Source organism: Centropristis striata, chromosome 12 (assembly GCF_030273125.1).
Source record: "Centropristis striata isolate RG_2023a ecotype Rhode Island chromosome 12, C.striata_1.0, whole genome shotgun sequence".
NCBI lineage: Eukaryota > Metazoa > Chordata > Actinopteri > Perciformes > Serranidae > Centropristis > Centropristis striata.
Genome location: NC_081528.1, coordinates 13,375,458 through 13,398,347, shown reverse-complemented (window position 1 = coordinate 13,398,347; position 22,890 = coordinate 13,375,458). Strand labels below are relative to the sequence as shown.

At 39.2% G+C, this 22,890-nt stretch overlaps 1 protein-coding gene across 1 annotated transcript; it reads right to left on the bottom strand.

Annotated features, from left to right (window-relative positions):
* Positions 1-1,579: 1,579 nt before the first annotated feature.
* Positions 1,580-20,954, bottom strand: gpm6aa (glycoprotein M6Aa). Its single transcript, XM_059346975.1, has 7 exons — positions 20,660-20,954; positions 8,622-8,814; positions 8,243-8,399; positions 7,253-7,406; positions 6,384-6,460; positions 4,831-4,896; positions 1,580-3,638 (listed from the first exon to the last, which is right to left on the bottom strand). Exons 1-7 carry the CDS (start codon positions 20,694-20,696, stop codon positions 3,486-3,488), a joined length of 837 nt encoding a protein of 278 aa, XP_059202958.1. The 5' UTR covers positions 20,697-20,954; the 3' UTR covers positions 1,580-3,485.
* Positions 20,955-22,890: the final 1,936 nt, after the last annotated feature.

Sequence of the window (22,890 nt, the reverse complement as noted above, 5' to 3'; positions counted from 1 at the left end):
GGATTTCTTGGGTTTGACAGGGTCACGCAAGCTAGACAAGGCAGGGCCAGTCGTTTAGACATGGTGCTAATCAGCTCATTCTGGAGAGGTTTCCCGTCAGGTGATCCAGCCACGCCTTTGTTAATCCATTCAGCTCCCAACCTCACCAGTGCTTTCTTTTACATTGAACTCACTGATGTTCATGCCTTAACCTGTGTCAAATTCTTTGGAAGACCCATTGGAAGCTTGGACCAGCACTTTTTAGTTAAAACCAATGACCTTTCCTTCGTAATACACTGTGGGCTTGATTGTAGAGTTTAGGTTTTCTGTTTTATTTTTTAAATTCTGATGCAAGTCTCCCTGGCTCTCTAGACATTCCTTAAATGTAAATGCAATATTGAGCTAGAGGCCATATGTAAGATGTGTGAGTGAGTTTTGTCTGGCACCAGGGTGTAAAGTGTAATCTTGGATGTGATTTATTACCTGACTGAGTGGACCAGTGGCTTAGGATAGGGGGCCAAACTCAACCTGCCTGCCGATGACAGATCCACAGTGGTGGATCCCTTTCATAGTGTTTTGTGCACACGTTAGCAAACAAAGCTTTTACTCTTAGCTTATTTTTTAAGGATTGGCTTAAATGTTTCAGATAGGTTAAGAGTTTTTTTATACCAAGCATGTGTCATGTTGAAAGAAATTTAAGCATTGCACGACATGTTTTTATTTTTATTTTGTTTTTTAAAATAAAACTTTGCCTTAAATCTTAAATGCACATTCACTCTTCCTCTAGTTATAGACACTCCTTCATCTTGGTTGCATAGCAGGGGACATTATCCTATCAATTAGATTTTAATTGAAACAGATTATGTGGCTTTACAAACAGAACTTTGGGATCTGATGTCTTATCTTCATTTGTTTTCTTTAGTCTTGACTACGAAATTCTGCATTACCCTCAAAATCAAATCAACGACACTGGACATTTTGTGGAATCTGTTCATACGTTTAGATACTGTTCAGTGCTGACAGACACACATAAAGTACACTATGTACAACCCTATAGTCAACACAGACCAGTTGGTTACTTAGATTTTGTACCTCTTTTGATCCTTGTACTAACTTTCAAACTTATACTATATGTCATAATACATTATTTATAATAACTTGAAACCGTATATATCTAAAATAGTTAGAATGATCCTTCACATATACTATCGGGTCAAATGCATAATGACCATATACTTTCTGTATTAATACAAATAATACAAAAGTGATGGAAAGTGCTTCTTAATCTTACATATTTGTTACTTTAAGTCTTAATTTTTGTCTTCAAACTCTTCATTTGCAATGACTAAGTCAAAAGTGAGACATCTAGTGGTATAACATTGTTACTGCATACATTTCCTTGTGATAATCATCATTTTCCATAATTGTCTTCTCTTAAAAATAGCAATCAGCCCTTATTGACAAACCTAATCCTTGCTGACAATATTTCATGACTCACCTGACAGTTAATATCACAGATGTATTTGCTCATCGAGGAGCTATTACAAATCAGGATGACTAATCTAAAGATCAAAACAAAATGGACACAAGACACAAAAAGTATTTATTAACAAGTACACAAGTGAATTTTAATAATGCAAGCAAATTTGATCATACAGGTCAAATAAGCCACTTCAAGCTGTTGGCACATGAATGTACAAAACATATTCAATTTAAAGCCTGCTACTAAGCATTCGTAGTGAAAGTACAAAAGACTAATACGAGGAGAAAGCTGAAAGCATTTTTTTCAGATCATTACAGAGTAAGCAATGTTGGTACAAGTATTAGTTTTAAGACATGGTTGAGAGCTCATCACAAACTAAATAGACACAACTCAAAGACTACAGTCTCTAATATCAGTAGCATAACGCGGTAAGCGTGGGAGGTTTAGTACTGCACATATAAACAAAGGGTTGATCCAGCAAGACAGTCAAAAGTGTAAAAATAAAGAAGTGAAATAAAGTAACTTTTGAGTCAATAAGACTATATTAATGCATGTCCATGCCACGAAAAACATCTAAATTCACAGTCTTTACTAACAGTACAGTTATCCAACTTTGAGTTGAACACCAATGCGCTTACATCTAGAGAGAGCACAGAAATGGTCAAATAAGTGCATGAAACTAGCTTGTAGGAACACTGACAAAAACAAATTTTGCCAGGCAATGAACTGACAGGCCACCTAAGTAGTGGTATGGCATCAGGATGTGTAAGCAATACAGTTACTGTCATGAACAAAATTACTGTGACACACACACTTTTCTCACATCTGATAATTCACCAAGGAGTGCCATTACACCAACAACTGTCAGGGTTTCTTTTCGGTTAGGACAGATAAATGCAGAGTGGAGTTATCCACAGTGACCTCTTCTTATTCTCACATGAATTGTCCTTAAATGTCAGTGCTTAACATATAGGTATGCTTTGATACATAAGTATATACAGTGCAGAGTTCTGCAAAAACAGGAGATTGTATTTATAAACTTCCACTTTTAAGAAATTAAAAAAAGGGGTTATGAAAGTATGTTTGCATGTGCTTTTGTGGCTCGTGATTCAAAGACAATGGAATCATTCACAGTCCTAAAATACATTTAATTGGCAAGATTATCATAAAATTACCCATGATTTATCTTTAATTGACTTTTCATGTCTTTGATATCTAGTAAAGTCATTATTTCCTGTTTAACAGGCTTGGCACATCTAGCAAATATTTGTTTTACGCTAATGATTTGGTATTTATTATTGTGTTGTCTTGCTATGTCGTATAACCTCTAATAGAAAAACAGATTGAATAACTTTCGTGTGAAAGTGTTTTTTAATCCCTGGGAACACTGGTATGACAAAGGCTCATGATGCTTCATGGTTGTGTTGTGATATTTAAAATATTTTCAAAACTAACCACCCGTTACATACAGTACATCGTTTTTTGAACATGAAATCTCCATACACACGACACGAGAAATGTGCTTGAAAACCCTTTTAAGCCCCTATTGACCCCCTCGGAAATCAGCAAAAATAAATTATGCATGAGAGCAAAATGACACTTAGCATCAAATAAAAAAATAAGAAAAATAAAACAACTATACGCAAATTATTCAAAGTAAAAAAAAAAAAAATACTACTGCTACTTCTGATTCTACAAATTACACTAAAACTACTACCAGCACTGAACAACTTGTATCAAGAATAATATAACTGCCATAATAATAATAATTATAACACCATCCATGAGAGAGGTAAAGGGGCTTTTTTTTCATCTGAAATGCTGTTGTGACTGAGGAGGTTTGTGTGACGTCCCCCCCAGACCACATTGTCATATGACGCACCAGTGACATCAGCGGTGGCGAGGGCCCTAGGCGCCATCCGCCCCCCCTCGGGAGGGGATGGTAGAGAGAGACAGATAGAAAGACAGAAGAGAGAAAGAGGGAGAGAGGCCGGATTGGCAGGGCCAGGCCTCACGCTGGTCTTTATGTGTAGGCGTTGAGACGCTCCTTGGAGCGAGTGGAGTGGATGTCGTGAAGCTCCTGCTCCTCCTTTGACTTGATGTCCTCGTACTTCTGCATCCGGCAGGCGTCCTTCACGTAGGCCCAGTTGGCAGACAGCACCATCAAGTAGTGGATCTGTGAGATGTGGGAAATTATGAAGCGTGACACCAAAATAAATCCAAAGAAGGCAGATCTTGTGATTTTTCAGAAACTGATTTGTGTTCACATTTGTTTAGTCAGTTTTAATTGTGAAACTATTGACACTTTTTGAGTAAAATACAAAATAGCTTTGTATGGAATGAGTCATATTCCATCGCATTTTATTAGAATATAATGTGGATTTTTATTCATTTCTCAGGTCCACTATCTTTGAGATGCAAGTTAACAACTTAGAATTAAATGTTAGTTTGAAATGCAATCAATAGACTTTGCAAAGCTAGTTTTAGTAGACAGATCCTTTAAATTAAGTAGGACATTTCCTATCCAGCAGGTGGCAGCATAATGCCTAATGCTGTCTCAGACTTGCGTTGCCATGGCAGCTAAGGCTATAATGAATATATTGTGCTTTAATGACTGAGGTTGTAACACAGCTTCTCTTTTCACAGGGAATGACAGTTTCACAGCCGTACTGCTCTTTATTTCTGATATGCAGAAAGACCCAATTAGATGTCGGAGATTCAAACACTGATTTTTTTTTTTTCTGCAGCACTGATTGTGTTTTTGGCTTTGAAGCTGTTTTTTTTAGGGCAGCTCATTATAGGGATGCATCAGTGATTAATTTTGTCTGCCGTTAGCTTGGGTAAAAAAAGAAATTATAACGGAAAGAATCCTGCCACAATGTGCATCATCATCCCTGAATAGCAAACACTGTTTCTCAGAAAATGGCTCCTCACAAATTACTGAGTGATGTTTGCAACAATCTCAGAGCCTTTCTTCTCCCTGTTTCCATGACAACGGCATGACATGCCTAGCGCCTCCGAAAGAGGGAGGGAGACAAACCCTGTCTTTTTCACTGCGCCAAAATGCCTTCTCTCCCATCTACAGCTATTCTCTCCCAGGCAAACACAACATGGGCCAGCCACAACAAAACAGAGCCATTTCCCCGGCTACAGTATTCCCCCAAGATTGCCAAAACAGTTACTCCTACCACTGCAGAAAATACTAATCGCAAAGAAGAATATGAGCCATTGCATTTGTTTAAAATATATATAGTGCAATCTGTGGCATCCACATTTAAATATAAATAACACAGAAATGTGATCATTTTAAAGACCTTTACTGATGTTTTGAGTTATGTTTTAATTTTTACATCCCTTGAGAGACTCACCATAGCAATCACAGCAGCTCCTGCTCCAGCAAGGGCGCAGATGAACAGGTGGAATGTCATGTCCAGCTGTAGCAAAAACAAATCACAGCACACATTACTCCTCAAGCATTAGTGTACGTCTCTGCCAACGAAAACCCTGCTGAAAAATGCACTTGAAAGCATTCAGTTTATTCCATTTCACATCCACAAACACATGTTTATGAACAGTCCTACAGTCATGGAAAAATATATTAGACCACTTTTTTCTTCAATTTCTTGTTCAGCTGATATCTAACCATTTTCCATGGTTTTCTTGACAATAACCAAAATCATTATCAAGAAAACCATGGGAAATGGCTACATACCAGCTCTTAAATTAAACTCTTATGAGCTATTTTTTTTGTTATCCTTATATTTGTCCAAAGAAATGTACCTTTAGTTGACCAGGCATTAAAATGAACAAGCAATTGAAGAAACAAGGGTGGTCTAATAATAATGCCAATTTATGGCTCAACATTATCATTCAGTATTTGTGAAATATTGAAAATGTAATACTGGTTCATTGGTCTGCTTACTGTTCTTCAGTGTGGTGTAAAATACTCTGCTTTAGGGTGCCTTTTTAATTTTGAATGTAAGAAATGTTCCCAGTCAGCAGTTGTTGTTTTTTTTTGCAGTCTATGTAGATTCTGTTCACATGGTGTTACTCAGATTGTTCACTGTATTCAGAGGAGTAATGTATGTGTTACTGTTCATAACCACAGCATGTTCCATCACGCTGTAAGCTGACAAGGCAACAGATAATTTACAGCTCTCTTGTGCATCTAATGTTTGTACTATCAGCCTCTGAGCAGCTCCTTCAGAGCAGCTGAGTTCAAGGGAACCGAGGCAGTATTTTTGTGGTGTGTGTTTGATGTGTGATTGTGGCTAGTGGTGATGAGCAACCTGAGATCTTTTGAATTACTGTTTCAACCATGGACTTTATATAATGATGGACGACATGACGGCACCCCAAATGTGAAGCCAAAACATCTTTATCGATCATAAACCCTGTCCCTTCATGTTAGCAGAACAAAAAAAGTCAAATAAATATTCCCCAAATATGTAGTTTAGTTATTATTAGACTAGTGTATATTTAACAGTTTTTTCTAATATGTTTAGTTTTGAAGCGTTATTTGATGCTATAAAACAGGTGTTACATCATGACTGACAGCTGTGATTGACTCGTGATTGGTCGGTGGGTGTATTGGCGGGACCTTGATATTGCAGCTCAACCAGCTGATCACCAGCCAGCTGATGTACAGCCTCGTGCAGCTCTTGTATTTGGGATATTTGGGCTTTATTTTTGTTCAGAGGGAAAAAGGAAAACATGTTGTCCATCATTATATACAGTCAGTGGTTCCAACTGTCTAACTGTTGTTGGCATTCAAACTGGCAAGCTGTTCCTAGTCATCATCATAATCCTCTAACATATATGTGATTTTCCTCGCCTTGAAAAAATATCAGCTTTGGCAAAATAATGAGTTAACGTAATATACAGTAATTAATAGCATAGGTTGATATTACTTTGACCTTACCTCATTAGATTCACACATCTTGTAGAATTTCTCCGATCCAGCACACACTGTTTTTGCGTCAGCAATTGGCACAATACCTGAAATGAATAAATAATGCATGTATGGAAACTAGTCTGCTACAAAATGTAGACAAAGAACAGACAACAACAGAGTGCAAAAATTCGGAAAGGGTTCATATGTGCAATTAACCCATCTTAATACAAGCTTAATGTACACAATGTCATACACACAGACAGAACATAGGCCTATATAATGATGGTGGCAGCTGAAATGGCTGTTGACACAAAGACGGTATAAGTGGCCGCCGGTGGCTAATGGACTGAAAGATGTGGCACTAATTAAAAATAATGAGGCGGCCATATAAGCTACTGATATAATGGACCTTTATCCCAGCTTAACATAACATTATTCTAGATCATTACAGCTTTCAAGATAGTGATTTAAAGAGGAACAGTGGATGCAATATATTATAACCATAAAAATAGGAAACAGCTCCTTCAAATTGTGTCATACATGTAATCTCAAAAATGGCATATTTAGTTTCCTTATATGTAAAAAAAAAAACCCAAAACATTAAAACAATTTAAGTGTAAAGCTCATGATATATTGTGAGATACTTAAGCAGTAATATGTGCTATGTTATATGTCAAAATGTAATTTTGCTCTCCATCAAGCAAACTACAGACTTGTCAAATAAACTTTATAGTCTGCTAGATGATTTTGGAAAGGACGAGCTTTTTCAAGAAGCTTAGATAATAGCAGCAATTTAGACAGTACGACATAGATGAGAAAGGTGTTCAGCAGTAGAGATCTGAGGAATAGAGAACAGTGGATGGGTGAAGAAATGGAGGCAGAATATCCGTCCTTACCATACTGGCGTGGGTCCAGGCAGAGTGTGGCCCCCTCCAGCACAGTAGCATTTTGGCAAATATTCCAGATGTTGAAATAAATAAAGACTGGGAGGGAGGTGAAAGCAGTCACTCCAAGCCAAGCCAGCATGAAGATGTAGGTCAGCATGATGAACTGCAAAAGCAACAGGAACACAGATCACACTTAGGTACTGTGCTGATGAACACAAGCATGATGTGACTCTTTATTCACTACTACTACTACTACTACTACTACTACTGCTACTACAGCTGTAGAATGAGTGTGTGTTTTGTTCCAGGGCATTATTGAAGGACACGGTGGTCTTGAAGGATACAAATCACAAGGTGTTCCCAAGCCACCACTTCAATTCTGCCCACCAGTCTTATTTTGGTTTGGACATTTTCATGGGCACAAGATTAGTACATACAAACTTAATGACCCCAATGACCACAAATACCACAGCATAGCTCATTTCCCTTGCCTCCCTGTGGAGCTTCAGATTTGCGAAGCAATTATATCCCAGAGATAATCTTGTTAGGCTTGCTGCAGGCTCTCTGAAATGCTTCGTATGAGATCGCTCCTAATTTTTTATTGTTATGGCAGAATAATAACATAATTTTGATAGATGTTTTCAATGCAATTTGAGAGCAGTGAATACAATATGGCATTAGGAATTTCTTGTTCAAGATAATCTACATGCAAATCGACAAATCATTTAGTGCACAGAAGCATGACAGTATGTTTTGCTGCCTGATATTTAGGCAATGATTACTACCGTGGCTAAAAAAGACTTTCACCTACACAACCTTTGAGGGGAGCTCCCTGGGAAATGACCTGACATTTTGAATGTTTGATTGTCTTGTGATTCCTCTGAAAGTGCAGCAGCAATGGCAGCTCATATACAGTAGTAGATATTATTATAATAGCAAAATACAGAGAATATACCTCAATAAAAATGTAATTTATATGCACAGAAATGTTAGTCCTACCCAGGCGCTGACGCAGCGTCCGCAGGTGGTGATCTTGAAGTCTCCATACAGGTCTTTAATGGCTCCACTGGTGAAGAAGCCCTCCACCATCAGCAGAATACCGTACACGAAGAAAGCCGAAGCAATGCCGTAGATCACATATTTGATGATGTCAATCCTGGAGAATGAATAGAAAACCAATGAAAACATCCACAACAGCATAATGTCACATTCTGTTCTTCAAGTTTTCATTGAGAGATCTGGTGCAGGGTGGAAAATGTAGTGTAGGGTGTGTAAAAAAAGCATATATTCATATTTTTTTGCCCCCTGTGGGTATGCAAATCACCAATTCTTTAGGGTCAATAATTTTCCAAAATCCAGTGTGATCTTTTCTACTCACATGGTGAAGACGTCCAGTGCATCAACAGGGCTCCGCACCACCTCGAAGTAGTTCTGGAGGATGGTGACGGTGCCAGACAGGGCCTCATGTCCGCAGCCGCAGAACAGAGCCACGCCCGCATACAGCAAGATGGTGGCTATAAGGGATGGGTATGGGATTCCACCCAGGCATTTGATGCAGCATTCAAGGCATCCTAAAGACAAAAAGAAAATCGCTATTAGCCATCAAAGACAGAAAAGGACAGTAAAACCTGAAAGAATCCAGGATGGCTGGATATTCAAGTGTGGTGTGCTGTGACACAAAGTAAGACAGGATTCTTACTATGTTGCTAAATATTTGAATAATTCAACAAAACTTTGCCAATGGGCTAGAACACTGTTTTGCCATTTACTTTTTGAGAATCTCAAACATTCAGACCACAGTTGGGGGACAGTCCTGCATGCATGAATGAACAAAATAAAACAACTTGACAGCTGGACTACAGAATGGAAAGGCACAAAATGGAGAAAGACATTAAATGGCCCCTTCCACTGTATCTATGCAATGATCTCGCGTCACATTTTCCCTTTATTCTTGGGTTTGGGCAGCATATTCATTTGTTCATTCCTACAGAGGATGCTGACATTTTATTCAGCACTAAAATCTCAGCCTGAGCTTTACATAGTGATCTTGACCTTTAACCCTGTACTTCTATACCCTGCTTCCTGTCCCCTAGGGCTCTTAAGGTGACTAATCACTGCTCGGCTCCAACTTCAATCTCCCGTCACACAGATTGCTCACAGAGAATCTGAGTCTGTAAATACTTGTGCACGCGAATGTGTCTGTATGAATTGCTCAGATTTATGAGTCTCTCTGTTGTGCTTGTGTATTAGTGCGCATGTGTTTTTGGTGTAGCGAGTTCGCCATTTCTCAAAGTAACAACAAGAGAGGGTTCATTCCCACAGAACAAAAACCAGGCTTTATAAGGTCTTGTAGTGCATTGCACAATATTAACTACACTGTGACATTTTCCACAAAGCTCAGCTCATTCCAAATCAATTTGTACCTCTTCATTTAAAGCTGCATTACAATGGAGAGCTTCCTCCTAAATATTCATAACCATCTGAAGTCCAAATCATTACACGCACGTGAAATGCTCAAACGTGATTCCATGTTCACAGAAACGGAAAATTCCTCTTGATAAGTTACATCACTATCATGGCCCGCGATTTATTTCATCTGCATTCACACGGATGTCCCTGTTCAGAACAGAGACTCCATCACAGCACACTCAATTTTTCATCGTCAGTTGGAGAGATGATAAAATATTTCAGGATCTTTCATCAAGGATGTTTTTAGCACCATCTCTTTTATGGTTATCTCGCTGTCTTCACCTGCGTTACAAAGCAGGAGCCTGGGCAAATATCCCTCCTCCTCCTCCTCCTCCTCCCCCTCCTCCTCTTCCTCCTCCTCAAACTCTCTGCTTCTGACTCTGATCCAAACCTGAGCGGAATACCAAGTAGCTGGTCCGCCTGCTGGGCTGTGCAGAGCGCTCAGACGCTTGGTGCAGCTCCGACCCTCGCCCAGGCTTGCCTAGATTATCTGCATCCTTGCTGATGTAATCCAGTACTGGACTGTAAAATGTCGATTCTGCCTCCCCACTTTATTTTAACCTCTTTTGTCCAAGGGAAGGTTTTCTGAGCATATCAATTCTATTTTTCCAATTACCTCAGCAGTTCTTCACACGTATATAAACCTCATTTGAAACTGTTATGAGTCAGTGTCTGTTGGACTTGGTTCTATACCCCGTTTTTAGTCTCTGTGGATGCTTTCTGGGCTCAGTTTTGCAAAGTTGGAAATATGCCTAATTATTAAGTTGTAGGTTTAAACAGGAAGTATAGTATGTCCGGATAGGTAGGTTTTAAGTTAAAGGAACAGAGCTGGGTTGCTGTTTAGAAAATCCCTGTATCACTGCCTTGGCATTTCCCTATCTTCCCCAGCCCAGGGGAATGGGACATTACCTGGCAAGGGACATCAAATTCAGCAGACACCTCACCTCTGATGCCTTTTGGACTATCAGGTACCGACGGTGCCATCTGACATCCACTCCCAGGTGCTTTTCACACCAATTCACACCTTAAATCCTGTGACTCTGTCAACCTGCAGTAGGTTAAAATGGCTATGACTCCCTGTCAGTCTGCAAAACTGGTGCACTCTTGTGGCAATAACATCTCAAATCCTACAACTTAAGTACAATAGATAGTATTTTTCTCGTAGTCATGAGGAAAAAGCTAAAATATCAATCCCTCTGCTGAGATAAATCATGTCAAAAAAAAATTTTGCATCGTTATTTTGTCATTAATGTTGATTTCCTTCAATTTACCTTGTTCCCAAATTTGTTTGTTTGTCTCCTAGAATCATTTTTGACCTGCTACCATAAAAGCATTATGAATTTGTTGCTTTTAATCAGAAGTTGATTTGTGTAAATTGTTTGCAAGTGTTATTTTTCAGCAGTCTGTTAGGAAGGTGTGTTAGTATCTATCTTCTCTTAGATGCATCCAGGTCCATTGAAACTGCAGTTGATTAAACTCATATTTTAGATTACATAGATTGTTATACCACTACAAAAGCCTGAGATTTGAGTGAGTGAGTCTATATCTGGACACTTACAGTATGCATGGAAATAAAAAAATAAACATGTTCCATTAAATAACTGTAGCCAGAAATGGATGGCACAGTACCATAACCATTTCTTCAATACATCAGAGACTGAAACTGATTCTGTCACCAAGCCTTCCTTCAGACTCATTATCTTGAGTTACCTTATCGTTTCCGGAAGCCGGCAATGACAGGATTTATTGATGCGATGGTGTCATGACAAGATGAGAGAGAGCAGTCACATTCACCCTTCACGCTCTGGGTCAGTGTGCCTGTTTAAGTCTGTGTTAAAGATCAAAATGTCCAGTCTTATAAATACTGAGTAAAACAGATGCATAGCTATGTAGAGGATTGATTGCTCTAGATAGTTTTTTTTGCCTCATTGCCTACATTTACGTGCACAATAATATGCATGTTAAAGTACTATTTATTCTTAAAGTAGACTTTTTGTTAGCTGAAATAAGTTGTAAGAATGTCTTACATAATTCACTTGTAGTTGATGTAGTTGCTACAACCTTGCATGGTGAGCAAGCTGTTTTAACTTATAAAATTCTAGTCGTTTTTCTTCTCCCCACCTTTGAGACACGCTGGTTAAATTTGGTGCTGTAGATGTTCAGAGCCAGCACTCTACTTGCAGGGAGATGAGCAGTAATATAAATGATTTATGTCGCGGCCTCAATCAAGGTTTGTTACCTCTGCATTATTTACATTTTTACAGACAGATTAAATCAGCCTGGGCTGGCATCTTGTTGTACTTCGTTTGAAATATGTTAAACTTTTTCCTGATGTTACAACAATCAAATCAATAGGCGGGGTCGTTACAGACCTGGCTGCTTGGTTTGCATTGGAATAGTTTGCAAGCAGCTAAATAAGTCGTCTCTTGACGTGACTAAAAGGAAGTGTTGTTTCCATGGAAACAGTTGAAGATGAAGTTACAGGGTAGGAGGGGAGCATTAGTGAGTGGATGTAACTGGAGTGATGTTTTATTGATTGTCTGCTTTCAATTTTGTGGGGGGAAAACCCTCTGATCCCATAAAGAGAGGTGTATTAGAGAAGGGCAAATTAAATGATGGGTTAAAATTACAACAGAGGAATATATATTGCATCATGGTCTAGCAGAACAAAAAAAAAAAGGCTTGAGTGCAACTTTCAGTCAAGGCTACAGTTTCATCTTCTGTTTTTAATCTTTCATTCTAGCGTGTTTACCAGATACTTTGGCGTTGAGATTTAAATGATCAGCTATCACATGATTGCTGTCCGACTGTTGGGTTCCAGTGTTTGATTAGCTGATACGTGTCTTCGCTGCCTTAGACCAGACTTCCTCTCATACCAGCACATCCTCTCATTTCCTCCCTGTAACTCTTTATTGATCTTAACTGACTGCAGATTGCGCTAGTTGAAAAATGGCAAGTGGTGGTGCGAGCTGACTCGGAGAGCTACTGGATGCTTGATCCATAATTTAGAAGCGGCACTGTGCAGCAGAGCACAAGCCTCTCACATTCATTATTCATGCTTTCTGCTTAGCCCAACATTACCTGCGATGCAAATAAAAGATCCACTGCTTGATGAGGAGTTGCAAGTATTTGAATTGATCTCGCTCACAGGTGTAGTACTGCTTGTCTTTTGAAGTACAGACCGACAGCGGGCGAAAGTGGGAATTAAGACTAATTGACTTTCACTAAGGATATTTAAATGGACTAGTAGAGGCAATAATGAAGAATCTTATTTGTTCTCTTGACTGGTATTGGTCAAGGTGGAGGCTATGGAGCTATAAAGGTATTTTGGATATTGTACATCATTGTTTTCATAACAGAATGGGCAAATGGGTCATTGAATTGCTTCATTTTTTTGTATCTATTTTTTACTTATTACAGTCTAGAGGCTATTCTAAAAGCATTTAAGGTCTATAAGATTACACATCTTTAAAAAATGGATAATTATTTCGAAGTAACACTCCAGTTTAATTGCTTTTAGTGTCCTGTGTGTCTCTAACTGGGACGGAACAACTAAGGATATTCTTCTCTCTGAGTGTTAATCAAATAAATAACACTTGCCAAAATTGAAAATCTGGCAACACAAGGATTAGTCTAATGAATTTTGAACAAAGAGACAGGGTTTCAGTAGACGGTGGGATTTTGGATATTTTATCCTCCAAACAAAAAAGCCTCTGTTTCAAAAGAAAAAAAAAAAGTGAAGCCTACGTGACCCCAAACACCGAGGTCCAATCAACAGAAGGCATCTCCCTAATACAAAGAGAAAGGATGACCCCCTCCCAAGGCCCCTCCCACCTCCTACTTCTCCTCCATCTGTCAGTGTCATATCCGACAGGCAAAAGGGACACACACACACACACACACACACACACACAAACAGACACTCTCACTGACCCACACAACATTCACATGAGGGATGAGGTTATCTTTGAATAATGCTTAGAGCTATATGACGTCCTTCAAGGAAAACATGACTCTAACATCCGGGAAACAGTTGGAGTTAATTAACGAAGGATATGCTGTCCTCTTTAAGGTGCTAATGAGTTAGATAATGTTTGTTCATATAGATTTTTCCAATATTTCTCAATTTTTCCTCACTTGACTAAAGTTTGTCAGCTGCCTTATGTTTAAATTTGTATTTGATGTGTTTTTTACCAGCTCAGAGCAGGTCTCATATAGTGCACAGTACATAAAACTGTCAAATCTACTTAGTACCTAGTCAATTTTTTATATGTATATATATATATATATATATATATTTATTTGTCTTCTAGAAGAGAAGCGTTTATTTAAGCATACTTGGACTGAAACACCATAATTACCTAAAATAAATCTAATATTATATGTTATTTCAATCACCTAGAATTTCTTTCTACAGTGCATAATTGCACTTGTGAAATATGGCCTTTGGTTTCTTTATCCATTATATCATGTTCAGTGAAGTTGACTCATTCTGTCTTTTCTTCAGGCCGAGTATTTCATAGTCCTATGATAACAACGTTTAGGCCTGTAATTTACTGAACCCTTAATCATCCCATTAATAATTTATTTCTGACCCAGCAATCAAGATGAGAGATGGGCAGACAAAGAGTGAAGCGGACAGGCACGGTTATACATCAGTATATTATATGTGCTGTAAACACCTGCACTCCCAGGATTGCAGATAAAAGATGTCTGCACTGGGATAAACTGTCAGAATGTAATTTTCAAACTGGCAATATGAGTTCAAAGTAATATTTGCTTTTTAAACATGTCATTGGGCCGTGCTGATTGTAAGTTTTTGTTGGTGCATCCCTAATTATAATGGCTCTTTTCTTTTTGAAGAATAAAGGGTTTACTTTACAGCCACAGAGAAAATTAATAAGATGCTGCGTTAGAGGAGGAAATGAACAAAATTAAATAAAGGGGGTGACAGAAAAAGAAACTGATAATCTAAATTTATGTCTGGTGCATGTTGACTTTAGTTGTAGTTGTAGTGTATCTAATCTGACTCCATTTTTGCGCATTCAACTAGCAGTTATTAGTTCCTTGTTACCAGAGGAGTTTTGTATGGGGGTGGGGTGGCAGTGAGCCTGGTCCTAGAGAGAGAGAGAGACAGGGAAAGAAAAAGAGAGACAGGGAAAGAGCGAGATCTCAGTGGGGGGATGGTGTGTCTGTGTCAGTCTGAGAGTAATGGGTGAATACATGTCTCGTTGCTTTCCTATATTTAATGCGCAGCCCCCCTTCCCCTGAAGCGAGCAGGTTTTTTTTCAGCTCCCGCACGCCCCCATCTCCTCTGCGCATGTTTAATCAACCAGTATGGTTGCCATGTCAACCGCAGTGCAAAATCTGAGAATAGACCGGGTACTTCAGAGCCATGACCCACTTACTGTATGTCAACAAATTCAGTGGGACAATAGTGACTGAGACACATTACACAGATAACCCCTCTGGGCAAAGAGGACGTTGCAGGCCAGGTCCAAAAGCTCTGCAACTGATTTCCTCTCTTTTCTTTTTCACGGAGGGATGAAAGAGTCTGAACATGACTGCGTGACTGCTGAGCGGGAACGGGTCTTTTGTCTGTGCCGAGGAACTGAGGAGCAAATGTCAGAAACTCAGAGGAAGAGACAAGGGTTGTTCTTTTACTTTCAATTTGTACGTTTTAAGCGTGCAGCCGGGTGAAATCAGCTTAAATGTCTTGATCGCCTACATTATAAGAAGCCAAAAAGGAGTGTAGGGATTAAAACCACAGCTCCCAAACAATACGGCATAATAACTGCCTGAGTATGATACTGAGCAGTCTATTTTGATGCGTTCAATTTGTATTTATTGTTTCCAAAACGCACTTCATTTGAATCATCAATATATTTAAGCTTGATCGAAATTTCTTCACTTATTTATACTACACTTTAACTATATGTTGAACGTTTTTGTATCTTTGAAAAACCTTTTTATTGTCTTAGCCTGCATGAAACACACTCATATAAGATATAACATAAGCATGTATATGCAAAATCACTGTCATTTTGAATGGCTGCACTGTGATGATATTAGTATACCATCATTGCAACGACCAAGTAAGGCTTCAAATGGTGTCAAATTGCATCACAATGTCTTGAACACCTGTTATCCTGTATCTTAAAATGTATACTAGGGAGTTATTCCTGTGAGAACAAAAGGAAAACCCTCAAAAGTTCTCCACAAATAGCTCCTACACATTTTATAGGAACAATTGGTGGAACTCTGTTGACTTGTTCTGAGCCAGGGCAGGTTAGGTTTCAGAACAATGAGTGAGTGAGAGAGAGAGAGAGAGATGGAGAAGGGCTATGTACTGTATCATGACCAGGACTCACTGAGCACTGATACTGTAATGTGAGTTGAAGCTATTATGTCAGTGGTATAGCCTTGGCAAAAAGCGCTCAGGCCATCGTGAGACACAAACTCTGATTTGAGAGTGCCAATTGAATTCTTCCGGGTTTCTTCAGTTCCAAGATGACCAACCCCACTAAGAGACCAAAAGCTCTTTGATATGCCTCTACTTATAAATGATGGAATACATTCATAAATGTGTATCATATCTTCAGACAAGTATCTTCAGATATCTTCAGATAAATATAGCAAGATTTAATGAAGTCCTGTATACCAACAAACCATTACTCTAATCAGAGCATCTATATTCAAAGCAGCCTCTAGTGAATACACTGTGCCTTAACCTCAGTGCAAATTTGACATTTATTATGGGAGTTTTTTTTCGAGTGCAAGACACTCAGTGAACCATAAAAAAATACAGCAAAAACACAAACAACTTCAACCCCATCTTTGTGCATTGTTTCTGCTGTGTTCCTTCCATGTTATTTGACACATTTTGCTGAGTTTTATTTAGATTGACAATAGAAAAAGATATCAATGAGATGCTCATCATGTAACAGCTTGCCAACTTAGGAGTCCTATCAAACTGATCAAACAGAAGGACAAGTGGTGCCTTGCAGAGCAGATTCTTGGCTCAGGAAACACTAACAGGTGTGCCTTCCTCAGTTTTTCCATTCAGCGACAATTAACAACACCAGTGTGAACTTCCTCCAGAATGTTTTTGGTTTATTTTAAACAGTATTTACCTATCTTGTGCTCATTTCTAGAACTCTTCTGTAGAACTTCAATCATTTCAGCTCCGTGTGCACATTAGTGAAAGCTGCTTTTTCGACCGTGGTGCGTTTGTTTGTTGCCCGTTGCTGATGGGCCCCTGTGGTAGTTTGCACTGCTACATTTGGCTAGCAGCTGAAGTGAGCAGTGCCCACCTGGTGCATCTGACTCATAATCTGAGATTTGCAGCCTCAGAAGAGGAAGACAGAAGGGCTTTAGCGTGCTGTGAGTGCACTCATTGACACCTACACCTTTCTTCTCTTGGAAGTACATATTTGCAATTTGTTTTTGGTAAAATTGATTACAATTTTATTCAACAAAATTCTGTTAAATTGTCTCTCAACAGTGGCATAAATATATAATAGATAGTAAATATAATGCACAGCTATAAATGTCAAAGGCAGAATGGCCCTCTTATAGGTGAACAATGTTGTGTGACATTAATAAGCTTTTAAAATTGTCACAACAGGACAGAAATACTGTTATAGAGCTTGTGTTTTAGAGAATCTTTTCTGTGTGCAATGTTGGCTCGAATGTTCAGCGCAACCCCTGACTTGATTTTTGATAGACTATGGCATTTTTTGTTGAGCGAGCATCACAGCAACAGATTGTTTGTTACTGACAATATGTTGTATTATTTGTTTGATTTTCCTTCACTGATTTTTCAGCCTGCTTATCATCTATGTGATTGTGGAGCTCGGTGTTAAACCTCACCTGAAAATGAGCAATAATACTTATAGACGATTACCAGATATTTCCAGAATGATGGGCATGAAATCAAAGTGAGATAGAACAAAACCTGACAGGGTGGCTTTATTGTTCATCATGCTTCATCAGAGGAGTCATTTCAATCATCTGCTGTCTGGAGGAAAAGGAGCCGACAGCTTCCAAGTCCCACATGGTTAGGTGACCAGTGAGCCCTGCTACCTTGTTCTATCTATTTTACAATGTGTCATGGTTTATCAACCAATAAATCTGCTGAAATGTTGTGTCACGATCCGATTGTAGCCTGGTAATAAATGGGGTCCTGTCTTTAAATCTCCTGATAGCACTCATTTTTCACCCTCAGGGAAAGCACACATCAAATTCTAAACCCAGTTAAATCGCATGGGATTGATTACTTACAGATTTTTACAAAACTACTCATCACAAAGTACTTTTTGTGTTGGTGTTCTTGTATAAGTGGAGCTCGAGAAAATATTTTTCAAGGAACTGATGGCTTCATATATATACATCTTACCATGTCATCTGCTATAACAAGGCCTTTTAGCTGACCTTAACCAAACTTTGAATTGTTTTAAATTCCACTCTCCAGATGTTTATTTTAGCATATTATTCCCTTTGTCATTCAGATAAATTAAACATATGTTACGCATTTATCTCTGTAGGCTTGCACTGTCTCCATGCTAGTATATATTTTATTAACTCTGCCAAGGAGGTTATGTTTTCATTTAGTTCCATTTGTTGGTTTGTTTACCTGTTTGTCAGCAGCATTATGGAAAAACCACTGGCCTAATTTTTGTGAAACTTGCTGTAAGGGTAAAACATGGGCCAAGGAAGAACCCATTACATTTTGGAGCCGATCTAAATCAAGGGGCAGATAAACAAATGATTTTTCACTTTTGGTAACATTGCTGATCGGGCGTTTGGCCTTGGTGGATGTCTATGCTCTCCAAGTGCACCTTCTAGTCCAAAATGTCTGAAATTTTAACTGTTAAGTCAAAGACTAAACTACTGAAGAGCTGCGAGAAAAAAAGTTTGAAGGAAATCATTTCAGTAAGTTACTCCTTCCAACAACCTCTTTTTGAATTATTAAGAATGTTTACAGCAGTACTACACAGCAAGCGTTAGCTATATATGCCATGCATACCATGAGCATCTGCACATCTTTTTTTCTGTATGGATCTTTGTCCTGAACCTCTTTCCCCTGGTTGACTTTTAATCTCGTCACCATCCTTTCTCACCATCAAAGTTTATCAAGTGACAGAAAAACAATTACGTCATCTGCAAAAAAACAAACAAAAAAACCCCCAAATTGACATTTCTCTTTTGCATGTCAAGAATGGTTTGTGCTGACCGATGCTGACTGCACTTGTCATCAAAGAGGAATAAACAAGTAACACTACAGAATTATATAAAAATTACCCAAATAGACAAAGACGTGGGTAAGCACTCTACTCACTCCCTTAACAACAAAATAGATCTATAGCCATCCGTTCGGACATTTTAAAATTTAAATATTCTAAAGAAAGGGTTTGCCAGTGGGCCAAATTTCAGCTAACATTGGTTGCAGTCTATGAGTGCACACCTACTCTTTACAATCCTGAGCTTGGCCCAAATTAATGGACATGGCATAGAGAAATACATGCACAGCTTGCATGGCTGCATCTTTCAGTTGGGTGAGCATTTGTGTTAGTGGCCAAGGCTGACAGATTTTGCTTTCTGAACAGGAATGCCTGAGTACACACCTAGTAATGGCGACCAAGGAGTACTGGATCAAAATCTGTATGGTTGGCGGTGCATATGCCACACATTACAAATTGTCATGGAAACAGCAGCTTTGTGAATGATCTTGCGGCAATGTTGTCAATCCCTTTAATCAACAGGGGAAAAAAATAGAATCTCTTCATATCTAGTGGATGTGCATAACTAATATATTCCAGCATCTTTCTCCCTCCCTTTTGAAGATGATTGTGTTTCCCATTTTCTCCCAAAGCTCTCACTCCCTCTTTCCTGCATTAAATTCCTCTTCCCCTCACTGTGTCTTCTACTCAGTTTCTGTCAGTCTGCCTCTGTAGCTCTTTCCTTCTCTCTTCTTCCCACTCTCTCAGACACAGTGAACTATTCCTGTGTTACTGAAATGTCATCAGCAGGAGTGGGTGAAGAGAGAATAGATAATGACTACACTTGGCCACTGCCATGGCAACTGTTTCAGCTCATGTGTGTGCCTGTGAGGTTGCAGGGAGGGAGAGGTGGGAGGGGAGAGAAACACAAACATATGAAGCCATGCCTGTCACATGAAGTAAATCTGAGAGGGAGAGGCAGAGACAAAGGTGTGTTCTACAAAACATAACAGCATCCTGCCAGTTTTTCCATTTATGTATCATTTTGAGGTAGCTTTAGAAGGAAGGGGTTTTTTAAAAAAATCTGCAGTCCACTTGGAACCAAATATATGCTCTGAATCTCTTGCTTTTGTGGCTCCCAACTGTACACTGAATCATTCATGCAGAGAAAAGGTGGTGGTGGTGAGGGTGTGGGTGTGTTTGAAGTATAAATAGCAATTCCACTTTGCACAAAGCAAACACTGCCCCTCTTAAACGAACGGGGGAGAAAAAAACAGCTCCTGCATCAAATCCAAACTGAATTTCACAAAACACTGCTGCAAAATACAACGTCTTGGTATTTGGAAACAAAGGCGAGAAGCTGAAAGCTGATTGATTAATGAGTGTAGAAGCTCGGTTTGCTTCTTCACTCTTCGTGTTTCCCTCTCAGCCATCACGACAAGCATGAAAGCCGTATCAAGCAAACAAAGACGGTCCATCCCTCGCTGTAGCGGTTCACACCCCTCTGACTACCAAAACAGCACATATAGACGTGCACTCCTCAGTGGAGTGCTGACACTCAATGGACAAAGGAATTACCACAAACAGCTGCTCCCCTATTCATAAAGGGAAAGGCTAACATTTGTGCATTCGTCTCTGCAGAGGCACCACTGGCACTCTGACAAAACACCCAGGTCAGATTTAGTTAAGGAAATCACCCCAAACATGCAAAGAAAGACTTTCTTACCTTTCTGGGTCTGCCCCTCATCCATGTCTTCTTCCATTGTGCTGTTTTTGTTTGTTTCTTTAGAGCAACAAGAGATATTTAAAAGAAAATGCCTGTTTGGGCAGATTTATTTATTTTTAAGAGGTAGTCCACAAAACACTTCCGCTTTCTTTCCTTCCTGTCTCACTTTCCACTTTCTCTAGATGTCCCTACTGAACACCGTGATTGCCTGTCAGCTGTGGTTTCTGTCAAGCGTCCGGGCAATGCGAAGGATCACTGAGTCTTTGTGGTGCTGTCCATTGCGAGCTGCCGTAGCAAGTGCTGAAAGCCTCCTCGGTCCCTGGTGGAGAAGGAGGAGGGGTGTGGGGGGGAGCTGGATGGAGCAGAGGGTGGTCTCAATGGTAGGCAGGAGAGCACATGTGTGATGGAGGGGTGTGCAGCTGAAGAGGCAGGTGTGGAAAATGTAGAATTAAATCACTGGAAGCACAATTGGAAGAGAGACTGAGGAATAGATCTAGACCTTCTGACTAAGTCATTTTTAGACGGGGGTGTTTATGAGTGCGGGTCATCATTAATTGCGCGGCCCTGCCTAAACACCCCTGGTTCTCAGACAGAATGGTTAAGCCTGTCGCCCCCCGCGGCAGTGACTCTACTGCATTAACTCAGCCTCTCCTTAAATAAGGGAGGGGGGCACCTGATTTCGAAATGGGATTCTCCTAATCTTATTAGTCATACAGATTCAATTATACGATCAACAAGGAGGTGTCATTGGATTTCGATCATGTATGTTTAGAGAGACCCTGCATGAGAAAGTTGTTGCCCACTTTTAGTGATTTTAGGATTCACGCTCTAGGATTATGTGGGTTGAGAATTACAGTTTAAGGTTTTATGAAACTCTTTGGACAGCCAATAAATGGCTACTCTTCCCCCCAAAAACAGACATATTGGGAGACATGCTCTCAGCCATCATTTCATTTCCCTAAAAATGTACATATACTTTGTGAATATAATGTTATTTATCAAGGAAGGTTGTGCAAAATCTAGTAGTCAACAATGTGGTAGCATGAAAACTAAAGCATAATATGACATGCAAAATGTCAGTATTTTCTGAAATACAAAGGTCATAATTTTAATACAATAGCAGAACTAATAACACAAGATTCAAGAGATTCAATATTCAATACTTTGCCATTTCAGCTGAGTCAATAAGAATTTGGTTCGGTGAGTTCACACAAGGTGGCTAATGCCATACTCTGATAAAGACCAAGGCTAACAAATCTATTGACAAACTGAGGAGTGGAGAGGGTGGGGTGGGGGGCAGAAGAATAATTTAAAGATCATTTGGGGTACATTAAGCTGCTGTGGGATGAAATGTGCTGTATAAATAGAATCTGACTTGACTGAAGTGTCGACAGATGGGTGCATGGATGGCTGATCAGACAGGTGGATTAGATGAAACTTTAATGATCCCTGTGGGGAAATTGAGCTTCTGCTGCAGCAGAGAACTGGAAAGCAGTTAAGAAGAAGGCCAGCAGAGAGGTCTGAGGAGATACCAGTAAACACAATGACTTTAATAGAATGTGAATAATACAGGGATGGATTGGTGCACTGGAAGAACAATCTGAACAGGTGGGGATGGCTTTTAGAGTGATGGTTTGACCTATCACACCCTTATTGTCAAATAAAGTAATGGATGATGGCAATCTATTGCTTCACTGATGCAGGAACATATTGAAAGTTATCTTATCCTCAACATCAGCGTACACTATACCCAGGTTAATGTATAGGCCTTCTAGAAGAACTGCACCATCATCTTGATTGTGGCCTTTATTTAAAGTAATTATGCTAATGTTTCAAAAATTAATCTAATGATTTATTGATGCTAAAATGCAATGCTTTATTAATGTTTAATTGCTTAATGCAACATATTTAATTAATAATTTAATTATCTTCCTGTAGCATATCGTCCAACCACATGGTCTAACCTCCTGTGTCCACTAAGTATCTTATCTTTTTTTAGTTTATTTAGCAACTTAGCTGGTCGGCCCACCACTTTTATCCTGATCAAGACAGCCTGGATTCCCAGCTCATTAGGAGATGAGTTACTGTTCCCTTTTGTACTGTGCTGCAACAGGATGAAGTACCTCAGGTCAACAGAATTAAAAAAAAATAGTTGGCCACATTCATATGCACAACCACATTTTGAGCTGATGTAATTTTATTTTGGCCAACCAATAGTGAAAAAATACTTT

Bases quoted from the DNA above. Each gene is read 5' to 3' on its own strand.
- gpm6aa (XM_059346975.1), bottom strand. From the start codon at position 20,696: ATGGAAGAAGACATGGATGAGGGGCAGACCCAGAAAG. The intron at 8,400-8,621 runs GTGAGTAGAAAA...TTCATTCTCCAG, and splicing joins GCACTGGACGTCTTCACCAT to GATTGACATCATCAAATATG. The intron at 7,407-8,242 runs GTAGGACTAACA...TTGCTTTTGCAG, and splicing joins GACGCTGCGTCAGCGCCTGG to TTCATCATGCTGACCTACAT.